General features: G+C 41.3%; 1 protein-coding gene across 6 annotated transcripts in view; it reads right to left on the bottom strand.

Moving 5' to 3' along the window:
• LOC128695561 (EF-hand domain-containing protein 1-like) overlaps nucleotides 1-16,999 on the bottom strand; it is a 101,554-nt gene that overhangs the window by 23,052 nt on the left and 61,503 nt on the right. For all 6 annotated transcript variants that reach the window (XM_070093175.1, XM_070093178.1, XM_070093179.1 and 3 more), the window contains exon 9: nucleotides 2,411-2,507. In XM_070093175.1, the coding sequence (XP_069949276.1) occupies nucleotides 2,411-2,507 (97 nt within the window). The remainder of the gene's footprint in view (nucleotides 1-2,410; nucleotides 2,508-16,999) is intronic.

Genomic DNA, 16,999 nt, shown 5'->3' with positions numbered 1-16,999 from the left:
TTAACCTCATCCTTCATAAATCCATCCGCCGACACGTCAACTCCCAAGTATCTGAAAACATTCACTTCTTCCATACTCCTCCTCCCCAATTTGATATCCAATTTTTCTTTATCTAAATCATTTGACACCCTCATCACCTTACTCTTTTCTATGTTCACTTTCAACTTTCTACCTTTACACACATTCCCAAACTCATCCACTAACCTTTGCAATTTTTCTTTAGAATCTCCCATAAGCACAGTATCATCAACAAAAAGTAACTGGGTCAATTCCCATTTTGAATTTGATTCCCCAAAATTTAATCCCACCCCTCTCCCGAACACCCTAGCATTTAGTTCCTTTACAACCCCATCTATAAATATATTAAACAACCATGGTGACATTACACATCCCTGTCTAAGACCTACTTTTACCGGGAAGTAGTCTCCCTCTCTTCTACACACCCTAACCTGAGCCTCACTATCCTCATAAAAACTCTTTACAGCATTTAATAACTTACCACCTATTCCATATACTTGCAATATCTGCCACATTGCTCCTCTATCCACTCTATCATATGCCTTTTCTAAATCCATAAATCCAATAAAAACTTCCCTACCTTTATCTAAATACTGTTCACATATATGCTTCAATGTAAACACTTGATCTACACATCCCCTACCCACTCTGAAACCTCCTTGCTCATCCGCAATCCTACATTCTGTCTTACTCTAATTCTTTCAATTATAACCCTACCGTACACTTTTCCTGGTATACTCAGTAAACTTATTCCTCTATAATTTTTACAGTCTCTTTTGTCCCCTTTCCCTTTATATAAAGGGACTATACATGCTCTCCGCCAATCCCTAGGTACCTTCCCCTCTTTCATACATTTATTAAACAAAAGTACCAACCACTCCAACACTATATCCCCCCCCTGCTTTTAACATTTCTGTCATGATCCCATCAGTTCCAGCTGCTTTACCCCGTTTCATTTTACGTAATGCCTCACGTACCTCCCCCACACTTACATTCTGCTCTTCTTCACTCCTAAAAGATGGTATACCTCCCTGACCAGTGCATGAAATTACTGCCTCTCTTTCTTCCTTAACACTTAAAAGTTCCTCAAAATATTCTTGCCATCTACCTAATATCTCCATCTCCCCATCTACTACCTGCCCTACTCTGTTTTTAACTGACAAATCCATACTTTCCCTAGGCTTTCTTAACTTGTTTAACTCACTCCCAAAATTTTTCTTATTTTCATTAAAATTTCTTGACAGTGCCTCTCCCACTCTATCATCTGCTCTTCTTTTGCACTCTCTCACCACTCTCTTTACCTTTCTTTTACTCTCCATATACTCTGCTCTTCTTATAACACTTCTGCTTTGTAAAAACCTCTCATGAGCTACCTTTTTCTCTTTTATCACACCCTTTACTTCATCATTCCACCAATCACTCCTCTTTCCTCCTGCCCCCACCCTCCTATAACCACACACTTCTGCCCCACATTCTAATACTGCATTTTTAAAACTATTCCAACCCTCTTCAACCCCCCCACTAATCTTTGCACTAGCCCACCTTTCTGCCAATAGTCGCTTATATCTCACCCGAACTTCCTCCTCCCTTAGTTTATACACTTTCACCTCCCTCTTACTTGTTGCCACCTTCCTCTTTTCCCATCTACCTCTTACTCTAACTGTAGCTACAACTAAATAATGATCCGATATATCAGTTGCCCCTCTATAAACATGTACATCCTGGAGCCTACCCATCAACCTTTTATCCACCAATACATAATCTAATAAACTACTTTCATTACATGCTACATCATACCTTGTATATTTATTTATCCTCTTTTTCATAAAATATGTATTACTTATTACCAAATCTCTTTCTACACATAGCTCAATTAAAGGCTCCCCATTTACATTTACCCCTGGCACCCCAAATTTACCTACTACTCCCTCCATAACATTTTTACCCACTTTAGCATTGAAATCCCCAACCACCATTACTTTCACACTTGATTCAAAACTCCCCACGCATTCACTCAACATTTCCCAATAATAATAATAATAATAATGTATAATAATAATAATAATTTGCATGAAACTAGGTTACTGTACTAAGTCTGACTTTGTGTTCAGTACTCACCATGTTTTTCTCAACCACTGAGCACTGTATGACTTTCCAAGTTTGGTGCTTTTTAGTAAATACAATAATAATAATAATTTTTAGTGGTGGCCATCAATTGTGTTATCACTTTAAAGATAAGTTTCTTAAATAGGTCTAAGTCTCCATTGGAGTTTATGGTTCTAAAACTGTAAAGTGAACAAAAGAATGTGTGAAAGGAGTGCCATTTCATACTGCTTAGAAAACTACTACTCGATTCTTTGAACATTTTTAAGTTCATAGTTAGTCAACTTACCTCCTACTGAAGATAGTAACGGTGGTTGGAGGAATTAAGTGATGAGGCATCAGCCACTCCCCTACTTCCCCTTCCTCCCCAATGTCCACAAACATAGCTGAATGCAAAGGTGTACTCAATTGTTATGAACATCTAATGAATTAATGTGACACATTAAAATGCCATATACAGTGGTACTTCAGGATACAAACTTAATTCGTTCCAGAAGGCTGTTCGAGTGCCGATACTGAATGAATTTGTTCCCATAAGGTATAATGTAAATTAGATTAATCTGTTTCAGACCCCCAAAAATACACTTACGAAAGCATTTACATAAATATACTTACATAACTGTTCGAGTTTTGAGCTGTTCGTATCCTGAGGTACCACTGTATTACTCTATATGACTGTTATGAAGAATTTAATGGATCAATATGAAACATACAAAGAAATAAAAAGTGTGAGAGATGCAATTGAAGAATCTTGAAAACTGAAAATGTAAATGAATACTATAAGAATCTACAGAAGATGACCTTATTCATTTCTACTCATGCCATGACACTTGCACTAAGAAAAGCATGGTAGCTGTTTTTTTCCTTAGACTTGTGTATATCTCCAGTCTTGAATTCTTGGAAGACGAATTCTAGTACAGTGGAACCTCAAAAATCGAACGTATCACATATCGAACGTTTCGAAAATAGGACCATTATTTCGGACAAACTGTGTCCCTATTATCGAACGTGCCCCTATTTTCGGACTGCTGGGTACGGGACCTGTCTGCCGCGCGCTCTGTCTGCGTCCCCGCGCAGGCGCCGTGAACAGTCTAGCTTTGTTTATGCTTGAGTGAACACTAACCTGCGCTCTCATTCACACATTTTACGATTATTTCGTTGTGTTTAGTGCTTGTGGGACTGTGAAATAAGCTGCCATGGGCCCAAAGAAACTTGCTAAAGGTACCCCTGTGGTAAAGAAAGTGAGAAACGCCATAGATGTGAAGAAGGAAATAATACAGAAGTATGAGAGTGGTGTGAGACTTGTTGAGCTTGCCAGGATATATGGGAAAAACAAGTCGACCATCAGTTCTATCCTGTCAAAGAAAGAACAAATCAAGGGAGCTGATGTTGCGAAAGGTGTTAATATAGGGAGTGGATGAGGTGGCTTCTTCAAAGATTAAGGAGATTTGTGCCAAGTGGAATGATGTCCAAATGTTTGTGCAGAAGTACCACCCTGAGCAAGCTGAAACAAGCCATCTTTGCAACAAGTTCAGTGACAGAACCATGTCCCATTTTAGGGAAATGTTATAGAGGCGCCAGAAACAGAGGACTGTGGACAGTTATTTTGTGAGACAGGGGTCCAGTGACTCTCAAGCTGGTCCTAGTGGCATTAAAAGACAGAGAAGGGAAGTAACCCCAGAGAGGGCTTTACCTGAAGTCCTCATGGAGGGTGATTCTCCTTCCAAACACTAACCCCAACTCCCTCTCTCCTCCTCCCTATCTTCCAGATGCCATCACCAATCTTCAATAAAGGTAAGTAAAAATGTTATTTTATATGTATTACTATACATAATTAAAAACTATAGTATTTGTTGTTTACCTGGAGAGAGTTTACCTGGAGAGAGTTCCGGGGGTCAACGCCCCCGCGGCCCGGTCTGAGACCAGGCCTCCTGGTGGATCAGAGCCTGATCAACCAGGTATGTAAAACTGTAATTAATCTCTATAAAGTGCATTTTTTGTGTGAATATTTTTGGGTTTCTGGAATGGATTAATTGTATTTCCATTATTTCTTATGGGAAATATTGCTTCGAATTTCAGACTTTTCGAATTTAGAACTAGCTCCTGGAACGGACTAAGTTCGATTTTTGAGGTTCCACTGTACGTACATTACTCATGCCTTCACATACTTACACTTCCCTCTCTACTGTATACAAAACATGATTGCAAATGCAAGGTAGTGAAAATACTGAACTCCATTAACAATGCTACCACGAAGAAACACAGATTCCTAACCCAATTTAGAGAAGTAGCCAACATCAGACAGACCCTCTCAAGAAGCAACATCTACATAGCTACCATGGCTATGTCTTCCAACAGAGATCTCACCTGAAAGAAAAATCACTCTGACAAACCAAACAGTGAATAAGATGTCTAGATAATACCACGTGGAGGGTACTGACCTATATGTGGTTCAAAAAGAAGCGCTAAACCACAAGGGCTATACAGCACTGCAGGGCAGGAAGGAAGCGAGGGTATCAGGTGGCAAAAGGGAGAGGGATGATTAGTAGGTTATGGAGAACAGCGGGGCAGTGGATAGTGCTGGGGTAGAGGGTAGCAAGAGATTGAGGTAGAAAGGGCTGAGGGGAGTGCGAAAGGTATCATCATCAGAGTTTGTGGAGTAAATCAGTTGTTGCCAAGAAGTCAATGAGAGAGTTAGGATTAAAGGAGGGTCCATCAGCAAGAAGGGAAAATAAACACAGAGAGTAGTAGAGCGGAGACGACGTTGGAGGTAAATTCTGCGTGCTCGTTGATAGAGAAGGCAGTCTAACAGAATGTGGCTAACCGATACTGGAACCTGACACTTCTCACAGAGAGGAACAGGGTGCTTCTCCATGAGATACCCATGAGTAAGACGAGTGTGGCCAATGCGAAGACGGGAGAGAGTAGTCTCCCAACCTCGACACTGATGACAAGAAGACAGCCAGTAACCAATACTCGGCTTAATAGACTGAAGTTTGTTACCGAGCAGATTAGACCAACGTTGTTGCCAACGGGTGTGAAGGTGGGTAGCTATTACAGCAAAATAGTCCATAAATGGAACACCTCTATATGAAACTGGTAGGTCATGCACTGCTGACCGCGCAGCAGTGTCTGCCTGTTCACTGCCCTGTACGCCAACATGACCAGGGACCCAACAAAAAACAATATCTTTATGCTTGGTAGAGATGTGGCATAGCCAAAGTTGGATACGGAGAATTAGGGGGTGAGGTGTATCATATTTTCGTATAACCTGTAAAGCACTAAGGGAGTCTGAGACAACCACAAATGATGACTCAGGCATTGATGCAATATGGATAAGTGCTGCAAGAATGGCATACAATTCAGCTGTAAGAATGCTAGCCAAGGATAGTAAATGTCCTCGCATGACACTGCCCGGAAACGCTGCCGCAAATCCGATGCTGTCAGAAGACTTAGAGCCATCTGTGTACACTGCGATGGCATGAGAATGAGAGCAGAAGTGGTCAAGAAAAAGAGAGCGGGAAGCTACCATAGGCAGTTGGGCTTTCGCCCAAGGGAGTGAGAAAGAACAGACTTGAACAGCTGGAACTTCCCGGGGAAGGGGGGAGTGAGATGCTACATGAACATAGAAAGGTGGTAACTGAAGGGAAGACAAGAGTGAATGTAGGCGAAGAGAAAAGGGACGGAGCAAACAGGGGCGAAGAACAAATAATGTCTACTAACATCGGTGACTATTCTATATATGGAAGGATTATGGAGATCACGAGAGCGAACATAGTAGTGAAGGCAATGGGCATCACGCGATTGGACAAGGATGGAATATTCGCTAGAGCACAGAGGCTCTCAACAGGGAAAGAGCGAAAAGCACCAAGGCATAAACGTAATCCCTGGTGATGGATGGGATTAAGGCTAAAGAGAGTAGCAGGAGAGGCCGCTGAATAGATCTGGTCACCATAATCGAGTTTCGATAAAATGAGAGGTGAATGTAGGTGAAGGAGAGTTCGATGATCAGCTCCCCATGAAAGATGAGCAAGAGTTTTAAGAAGGTTCAACCAGCTGTGACAAGTTGCTTTCAGAGAGGTAATGTGAGGTTTCCAGGATAACCTATGGTCAAAGAGAAGGCCTAGAAACCTGACCGTATCACATTCAGGGATATTTGAGCCATAGAGGTACAAAGGACGAGTGGAGATGACAGAGCATCTAGTGAAAGTAATTTGGTGAGTTTTAGTACTGGAAAATTTAAATCCATGCATGGTGGCCCAATTAGAAATACGGTCGACCGCATGCTGGAGAGAAACTGTAATGAGGTGACAGTCAGTGCCTGCACAAGCAATAACGAAGTCATCAACATAGAGTGATGACCAAATATTGGATGGAAGAACAGAGGCCAAATCATTTATAGCAAGGAGAAAAAGTGTTGTGCTCAGAACACATCCCTGGGGGACACCTTCAGCTTGGACAAAGTCCGGGGAGAGCATATTATTAACCCGAACATGGAAATGTCTGTCAGTTAAGAAGTTCTTAAGGAAGGATGGTAGACTGCCTTGGAGGCCTAAGGAGTGGGCTTGGGCCAAAATATTATACCTCCAAGTTGTGTCATATGCCTTCTCAAGATCAAAAAATATGGCAATAACTAGGTGATAATTGGTAAAGGCATTACGAACATACATATCCAAGTGTAGTAAGGGGTCTATGGTAGAACAGCCCTTACGAAAGCCATATTGACTAGTGGAGAGACTGCTGTGTGTCTCTAGATACCATATTAAACGTCAGTTTACCAGACGTTCTATCGCTTTGCAAACTGCACTAGTTAGAGCAAAAGGGGACGATAGTGGGAGGCATCATGTCTCATAGTACCCGGTTTGTGGAAAGGAAGAATAATGGCGGATTTCCACAGCTTGGGAAGAACTCCTTGTGACCAAATAAGACTGAAGAGTTGTAAGAGGACTGTAAGGGCTGACTGATGTAAATGTTGTAACATCCGAATATGAATGCCGTCAGGCCCAGCTGCCGATGATTGGCAAGCTGAGTGTGTTGCCTCTAGTTCCAGAAGTGTAAAAGGCATATTATAAGATTCTTCTTTGAGAGAAGAAAAGTCTAAGGGTGCTAACTCTCTGGCAGACTTCAAGGAAAGAAATGAGGGGCATAGATGGAGCCCCTGAGAAATACGGACCAGATGATTGCCAATTTCAATGGCAACGTCAAGAGTGTTTGCTATATCAACACCGGCAACCTGCAGAACAGGAGCCGGGTCAGGAGAGTATTTACTACTCAGTTTCTGTACTTTTTTCCAGACTGCACTCATAGAGGAAGCCGAGGTGATGGTGGAAACATAATCTCGCCAGCAAGTGCGTTTAGCGTCATGGATGACATGGCGAGGAACCGCTCGCTTCCACTTAAAATCAAGAAGTCTCTCTGTGGTTCTATTGTACTGGTACCTGCCCCATGCAGCACGTTTCAAACGTACTGCCCAAGCACAAACAGGAGACCACTATGGCACGCACTTCTGAGAATGCCTGCCTGAGGTTTGGGGTATAGAATGAGAAGCTGCGGTTAAAACTGATGTCAAGAAGAGGTGTAAAAGCTCATCAATGGAGGATGAAGAAGGAACCTCACTAAAAGCAGTGAGTTGCGAGTAAAGGTCCCAATTTGCTCGATCAAATTGCCAGCAAGGGCTACAGAGAGGTGGTGAATATGAAGGAGAAGGAAGAATGATTGGGAAATGATCGCTGTCATGTAAGTCCGGTAGAACAGACCAGGCGAAGTCTAGTGCAGTGGAGGAAGAGCAGACCGAGAGATTGATGCAAGAGAGAGTATGAGTATCAGGATGAAAATGGGTGGGAATACTCGTATTTAAAACATGGAGGGGGTGAGAAGCAAAGCCTCCAACTGAATGCCATGTGAGTCACAATGAGACCCCCCCCAGAGGAAATGGTGGGCATTAAAATCGCCAAGTAACAGAAGTGGTGGTGGCAAAGATGAAACAAGAAAGGCAAAATCTGGGATAGATAATGCCCGAGAAGGAGAGAGATACAAAGAACATATTGTAAACCACTTATTCAAGTGGATACGGGCTGCAGTGTAATGAAGCGAGGTATGAACAAATAGTTGACGATACGGAATATCACTGCGTAGAAGAAGGGCACTTTCATTAAAGGTCCCATCAGAAAAAGGATTCGAAGAACACAATAAATTATAGCCTGAGATGGGTTGGAAAACAGCTGAGTGTAATTTTGATTCTTGTAAGCAAACACCAACAGGTGAAAACCAGAAAAGCAACATCTGAAGCTCACCCCAATTATCACTGAGGCCACGGATATACCACTGTAAATAGGCCATGATTGGCAACGAGGAAAATACCAGAAATCCGCAGGTAAGGCACCTATGAACTAGAGGGTTAGAAAAGTCTACGTGCAGTGGCATCGGAAAACGTTCAAGCAGCGAAGGAATGGAGCATTGCGAAGAGAGGAATTGTGGAGATGGAGGAGAGGGAAGAGAAGGAACAGGAGGTGGATCAGTGTCCATTGAAGGTTTAGTCTCTGCAATATATTCTGAAATAGCTTCAAGTGTTACTGAACTCAAAGACGTATGGGAGACAATATTGAAGATAGAAGGAGGAGGGTGAGTAAAGTTTGGGAAAATAATGGACTGTACCAAGGTACGGGAGGACGAAAGAGTGTAGGGAACTGGAGAAGAAGTGTGGGAAGGGAAAGAAGAGGCAGAAACCTGGGAGGTGGCAGAAGAGGGAGAAACTTGGGAGGGGACAGGGGAGGAAGGCACAGTACGAGGAGGAGGGTTAACCTCCACACTTGTAATAGAGCCAGAGAGAGGGGAAGAACCAGTCACAGAGACTGGAAAGGTAAAATGTGGAGGTGGAAGAAGAGAAGGAGGGGGCAAAGAAGATGAGGGGGCAAAGAAGATTTGAGCAATGGGGATTTTTTGGACTTCTGAGAAGTAGAGGGATGATTGGTAGTTGTCGTACGAGGTCTTGTCGATACTGGGGCTTGTGAAGAACACGAAGATGTGAGAACAGACTGAGGTGTTGAAGTAGGGACGTCTGAGCCCAGGACAGCAAATGAATTAGATACAGGAGTGACTATGGGAGGGGTAACCACAGAAGAGGCTGCAGAAGATGGGACCCCAGAAGTTGGGGGACATTTTGAAACACGAGAATAAGAAACACAGGGTGGTCTCCCTTGGAGGCGGAGATGAGAAACTGCCATAGCATAAGGGAGACCTTCTGCCTCTTTGAGGCAACGGATTTCTCGCTCATTTAAGTAGACCTGGCAACGGCGAGAGTACGAAGGGTGAGTCTCATGACAATTAAGGCAAGAGGGAGGTCGACTGCAAGACGTATTAGAATGGTCAGCGGCATCACAGACTGGGCATTCGGCTATAGATCTGCGATATTTCGCTGGGTGACCAAATCGCCTGAAATTTCTACACTGATGCAGTGTAGGGATCACCTTTCAAACTTGTAACCGATGTCCTGCTACATAAACAGAGGATGGGAGTTCACGGCTGTCAAAAGTTAATCGAGCCACATTGCAAGGGTATTGTCTCCGCCCGTGGGCAGGAAGGACATAAGTCTCTACCTTGAGGATTGGGAGATCTTGGAGTTCCAGCTCTTCGAGGATGTCATTGCCACATGTCTGGAAATTCTGTTGGACTACGGTATGGGGCAGAATGACAGTACCATTACAAGAATTGAGGGAATGATGTTTTTCGATAGTGACAGGAATAGTATCGATATGTGAAAGAAGAGAAAGATCATGAGCTTGGGTATCATTCTGGACAGTGATGATGCGTGTACCGCTCTTAAGAGCATGAAAGGAAATATCTCTACCAACATGGCGTAAAAGTGCCTTGCCAATACTACGGTCGGAAAGATAGGCAATAGAGGAAGTCGGTCGTAAAGTAAAGAATTTAGTCCATTGTGCATTTAGAAACTGAGCGTGGAAAGGGAGTGCATGACGTGTCAATCTTTTCTGAGTAGAACGAGAAGATGGTGAAGCATCATCATCAGGTAACTGTTGTTGGCGTTTAGGAGTGGGACCGGAGTTGGTCCAAAGTGGAAGGGGCTGGCAATTCGAAAATTGCCGCACCGTAGAGGGAGAGGCTGGAAGCATAGTTAACCCTTTGAGGGTCGACAGGCCCTCTCCGAAACTCGTTCTCAGGGTCGGCCAAATTTAAAAAAAAAAAAAAATTATTTTCTCTTATGAAAAGATAGAGAATCTTTTCCCGATCATAAAGACACCAAAAGTTTGAAATTTGATAGAAAACTTACAGAATTATGCTCTCGCAAAGTTAGCGGTCTCGGCGATGTTTACGCATCGGCGATTTTGCCCACTTTGAGCCCTATTTTCGGCCAATTTCACTGTACTAGTCGACAAAAAACATGAATATTTCGCTAGAACTCCATTTTTTCTATCGAATGGGTGCAAGAAACCACTCATTTATGAAATTCAACTATCCAGTACAGTGGTCAGAATTTAGCAATTTTGCCAATTTCACACAAATTTCAAAAGATGCCAATTTCCGAATAGGGTCCAGAATAAACAAGAAAGACATTCCTGGCACTAAAATGACATTTCCTCTGGTCATTAGTCACGTCTCAAGGCCCCTCTTATATTCTTTTGCTTTCCACTTTGAATTTTTATTTTCACAAAAAATATAAGATTTACTGTTATGCAGACTACTGCATTAGTGTAAAAAATGGTATAAATATTATTGGTGCACTTGTGAAAGAATATTAGACTCACCAGTTGACGTGTATTGCACGCTTGGCACGATTTGTTTACTTTTGAAGTTTGGTAAAAATCGAACATTTCTGCTACTTTAAGCTCAATTTCAAGGCACCTTTCTTTGTAAAACCAGTCAAAATCATCTCAATTTCTGTAATATGTCTTCCATTCTATAAAATGAGACCAAGAAAACTAGAATACAACAATAAATACCATACGAAAATACACTGCAAAGTCGCTGATTTATTCAAAAAAAATGGTCAAAGTTTTTTTTTTCTCATTATGCACTGTGTGCTGCAGGATTTTTTTTAGACTGTGCACACTGACCACATAGACCCATTCTTTCATATGAAGGCCTACCAGCTTTCTCCCACTAGATTTGAGGCCGCTAGAATTTATGAGTACTAGTACGTCAAAAACCCCTATGCGTAAGACGTACTAGTACGACGAAAACCCTCAAAGGGTTAACCCTTAAACGGTCCAAACGTATATATACGTTTTTTCAACATTTGAAAGTATGTAAAAAAATTTAGATCTTCTTTTGTTTTTTACATTTGAAAATATGTAAAAAACTTTTATCTACATTTTATTTTTTGTTATATTTGAAAATATGTAAAAAAAAACGTAGATCTACTTTTGGAGCACTACGGATTTGAACATCGATCTGTTTGGACCGTTTAAGGGTTAAAGGAGAGCGGAGGTCAGACAAATGGAAGGAGTCAGTCGAAACCCTGGTACCTGAAGCGGGTGATGAAACAGCACCAGCAAGAGGTACAGGGGCATCAGGAGTATCCGAAGAGTGGTCAAAAAACGAGGCAGGGTCAAAATGGGGTGCAGTATCAAGAAGGGGCCTGGGGGTAGCAGGTTCATGGATTGGGTCCTCCATGGTTAGGTTACTTCTTTCTTTTTGTTTTTAAGAAAAAAAAGAAAGAAGAAAAGAAAATAAAAATAAAAAAAGAATAAAAAAAGGGGGGAATGGGGAGGAATAGTTCCTAGGAGGAATGAAAGGGCTGGAAATCTCCCTCCATGCCCAAGAGGACCTCAGCACTGCAAGTAGCGCAGATGCGGCATGGAACCCGTGCCATACCCTACCCATCATGCCAGTAAACTAGCAATCCGGGATAGCAACCTCACATCTGCTGAGCTACCTCGGTGGACAAAAGAGAGGGTGGCCGGATAGTCGCCATAAAGCATACCTCCTTTGGCCACCACCCCTGGAATCCAAAAGGCGGCCTCCAGAGATACACCCATCGCCTGAAAGACACCCAAAGACACCCCCCCGAGAGACCAGAGTGGGATTGGGACATCCCCAGGCGATCCAGATTCCATGGCAAACTACACCACTGCCAAGAACCTCAATGGAATGGGATGAACTCTGGTACCCTTCCCCCTACCTAGGAACTAGCATGCCTGTTGGAAGAATCCCAAAGGCCAAAAAGAGGAAGGGAATAAGGGAGGGATGGGGAGGAGGAAGAGGAAAGGAAAAGGGGAGGAGGGGAGAGGAAAGGCAGGATTGGGGGGTAATTAGGTTCAGTCTGAGGAAGGAGACCAACAGGTCTAATTCCTCAGACCAAGAGCCTCTTCACTACGCCAAGGAGCCCCCCTTGAAGAAGTGCAGAAGTCGAGCCTCAGCTTCTGGCCCCACTTTTTCACTAGTCATTACTAGGTTACTTTTCTCCTGTCTTTGGGAGCCTTTTCTGATGTCCCTGTGACTCATATGGGTTTTCAGTTTCCAACTGTACCCTCATGTTCCTATTTCCCTTGTCTCAAACAATTTGTCTCTATTCACCCTACTAATTCCTCCCAGTATTTTGTATGTTGTTATCATATCACCCCTAGTCCTGTCCTCCAGTGACATCAGGCTAAGTCCCCTTAACCTCTCCTCATACAACATTCCTCTTAGCTCAAGCACTAGTCTTGTTCCAAATCTGCACTTTCTCTAATATTATGACATGCTTGACCAGATGTGGGTTCTATACTGGTGGTGCATATTCCAATATTGGCTTGACATACATGATATACAGTGTCATGAGTGACTTCTTACTTGGATATCTAAAAGCAAGTCTAAGATTTGCCAGATGTGCATTTGCTGCAGCAGTTATTTGGTTGATGTGCACCTCAGGCAATATGCTTGGTACAATACTAACCCCAAGGTCATTCTCCTTGAGTTAAGTTTGCAGCCGTTACCCCAAGTCTGTACTCCATCTGTGGTCTTTTTTTTGTCCTTCCCCAAACTTAATAGCTTTGCACTTGCTGTAATTACTTGTCAGACCAGACCTGCAGCTTATCCAGATTCATTTGTAGCCTTGGATCTATGTAGAAGAAACAATAAAATGAAAGTTTCTCTTTTTAAATTTAGTAATGTATACAAGAGATGGGGTTACCAGCCCCTTGCATTTTAGTTGCCTCTTATGACATGCATGGCTTATGGAAAAATAAACACGTAAGCAGTATAATGTGATCCTTTATTGACAACGTTTTGCACACGCAGTGGGCTTTATCAAGTGACTTAATAAAGCCCACTATGTGGGTGAAATGTTGTCAATAAAGGATCACATTATACTGCTTGCGTGTTTATTTTTCCATTGTGTTGGTATTTTATAGCATATATTTCCATGCATGGCATATGGAGGAAGAATTCTGTTCCACTTCCCCATAGAGATAAGAGGAAATAAACAAGAACAAGAACTAGTAAGAAAATAGAAGAAAACCCAGAGGGGTGTGTATATATATGCTTGTACAGTACATGCATGTGTAGTGTGACCTAAGTGTAAGTAGAAGTAGCAAGATATACCTGGTATCCCACATGTTTGTAAGACAGAAAAAAAGACACCAGCAATCCTACCATCATGTAAAACAATTACAGGTTTCTGTTTCGCACTCACTTGGCAGAATAGAAGTACCTCCCGGGGTGGTTGCTGTCTACCAACCCTTACAAAATACGATTATTTATATACGTACATGGAAAGGCATCTTTTGAAAATATGTTAAAGTTAATGAAGTAATGCTATAAACAGCAAATAAATAAATTTTTTTTTTCTTTTCAACAAGTCAAAAAAGAAAGAAAATCCCCAAAAAGAAAATACTTTCATCATCATTCAACACTTTCACCTCACTCACACACAATCACTGTTTTTGCAGAGGTGCTCAGAACACAACAGTTTAGAAGCATATACGTATAAAGATACACAACATATCCCGAAACCCCTCCTTTAGAGTGCAGGCATTGTATTTCCCATTTCCAGGACTCAAGTCCAGCTATATAAAATAGTATATATATAAATATATATATAAATAAATAAATAAATATATAGCACCTAGGTAGTAGGTTGGTACACAGCAACCACCCAGTGAGGTACTACCGTCCTGCCAAGTGAGTATACAACGAAAACCTGTAATCGTTTTACATGATGGTAGGATTGCTGGTGTCTTTTGTCTGTCTCATAAACATGCAAGATTTCAGGTATGTCTTGCTACTTCTACTTACACTTAGGTCACACTACACATACATGTACAAGCATATATATACACACCCCTCTGGGTATTCTTCTATTTTCTTTCTAGTTCTTGTTCTTGTTTATTTCCTCTTATCTCCATGGAGAAGTGGAACAGAATTCTTCCTCCGTAAGCCATGCGTGTTGTAAGAGGCGACTAAAATGCCGGGAGCAAGGGGCTAGTAACCCCTTCTCCCATATAAATTACTAAATTTAAAAAAGAAGCTTTCGTTTTTCTTTTTGGGCCACCCTGCCTCGGTGGGATATGGCTGGTGTGTTGAAAGAAAGAAGAAAGATATATATAAATAAATAAATAAATACAGTGGACCCCCGCTTAACGATCACCTCCAAATGCGACCAATTATGTAAGTGTATTTATGTAAGTGCGTTTGTACGTGTATGTTTGGGGGTCTGAAATGGACTAATCTACTTCACAATATTCCTTATGGGAAAAAATTCGGTCAGTACTGGCACCTGAACATACTACTGGAATGAAAAAAGTTCGTTAACAGGGGGTCCACTGTATATAGCACCTAGGTAGTAGGTTGGTACACAGCAACCGCCCAGGGAGGTATTACCGTCCTGCCAAGTGAGCGTAAAATGAAAGCCTGTAATTATTTTACACGATGGTAGGATTGCTGGCATCCTTTTTTCTGTCTCATGAAAATGCAAGATTTCAGGTACGTCTTGTTACTTCTACTTACACTTAGGTCACACTACACATACATATACAAGCATATATATACACACCCCTCTGGGTTTTCTTCTATTTTCTTTCTAGTTCTTATTCTTGTTTATTTCCTCTTATCTCCATGGGGAAGTGGAACAGAATTCTTCCTCCGTAAGCCATGCGTGTTGTAAGAGGCGACTAAAATGCCGGGAGCAAGGGGCTAGTAACCCCTTCTCCTGTATAAATGACTAAATTTAAAAAGAGAAACTTTTGTTTTTCTTTTTGGGCCATGCTGCCTCGGTGGGATACGGCCGGTTTGTTGAAAGAGAAAGAAAGAAATATATAGCACTCAATTTGATGAAATAGTAGCACCCTCATCAGATATGAAGGACCTGGGTTCAAACCCAAGATGAGTGGCAATGATGACATGTTTCCTCACACCTACTGTCTCTATTCACCACCCATCTGACTGCTGTGGGTCACATCCTGGGTAAGAAGACCGAAGGACCACAATGAAAATATGCCACACTGATTAGCTTTCTTGAGTTATTGTGGGTTACTAACCATCTGGGTTAATAATCTGAATAAAATATTTTTCTTCATCCTCAAAAAATTTTCAAAGAATTACTGAAATTTTACTTTAACCCCCTAAAGCTGGGTCACATTTACAAAGTGAAGGAATTCCACAAACTGTGCTTAGGTGATTACTATCTCCCAAGAACAGGACATAAACAAAGAGTACAGGATTTTCTTTGGTTTAACCCCTTGACTGTTGCAACCCCAAATCCTGAGGTGTCTCCTGGTGTCGCAAAAAAAAAAAAAAAAACTTATGAAATGATAGAGAATCTTTTCCCGATTGTAATGACACCAAGAGCACAAAATTTGATGGAAAACTGACGGAGTTACGCTCTTGCGAAGTTAGCGACCTTGGCGATATTTACGAATCGGCGATTTCGCCCACTTTGAGCCCTATTTTCGGCTAATTCCATTGTTCCAGTCGACCAAACTCATTGCTATTTCTTTAGAACTCCATTTTTTCTACTGATTGAGTACAAGAAACTGCCCATTTACCGATTTCAACTACCCAATACGTAATGTGGTCAGAAATTTGCAATTTGGCCAATTTCACGAAAATTAAAAATGTGACATTTTCAAAATAGGGTCCAAAATGAACAATGCAGACATTCCTGGCTCTAGAATAACATTTTCTTTGTTTATCAGTCACGTCTCCAGGCCCCTCTGATATTACTCTTGCTTTCTATTTTGAATTTTTATTCAAACAAAAAATAGAAGATTTACTGCTATGCAGACTGCTGCAATATTGTAATAATTGTATAAATAACATCAACCCATTCATGACTGCTTATTAGAATGGCTAGTTGGACATTTATTGGAAAATGACATCATTTGTTTACCTTTGAACATCGGCAAAAATCAAATATTTCCCCTAATTTGAGCTCCATTTCAAGGATCTTTTCATAGTAAAACCAATCAAAATCACCTCTACTTCTATAATATGTTTTCCCTTCCATCAATTGAGACCAAGAAAATAAGAATACAACCATAAATACTATATGAAAATAGACCACAAAGTCGGCATTTTAATTAACCCCTTCAGGGTCCAAGGCCAAAATCTGAAGTGATGCCCCAGTGTCCAAGAATTTAAAAAAAAAAAATTGTTATTTTTTCTTATGAAATGGTAGAGAATCTTTTTGTGAAGGTAATAAAAAGTACAAAATTTGATGGAAAATTGACTAAATTATGCTCTCGCGAATTTTTATGTGTCAACGATATTTACGAATCGGCGATTTTGCCGACTTTGACTCCCATTTTAGGCCAATTACATTATTCCAGTCAACCAAATTCTTAGCTATTTCACTAGTATTACTTCTATTCTATCGAATGAGCACAAGAAATCGCCAGGTCAACTGTTTCAACTACAAAATAAAGTGATTGGAAATTGGTAATTT

This window comes from Cherax quadricarinatus, chromosome 42 (genome assembly GCF_038502225.1).
Source record: "Cherax quadricarinatus isolate ZL_2023a chromosome 42, ASM3850222v1, whole genome shotgun sequence".
Lineage (NCBI taxonomy): Eukaryota > Metazoa > Arthropoda > Malacostraca > Decapoda > Parastacidae > Cherax > Cherax quadricarinatus.
The sequence above is the reverse complement of the archived record's forward strand: the minus strand, read 5'-3'. Positions and strand labels throughout refer to the sequence as shown.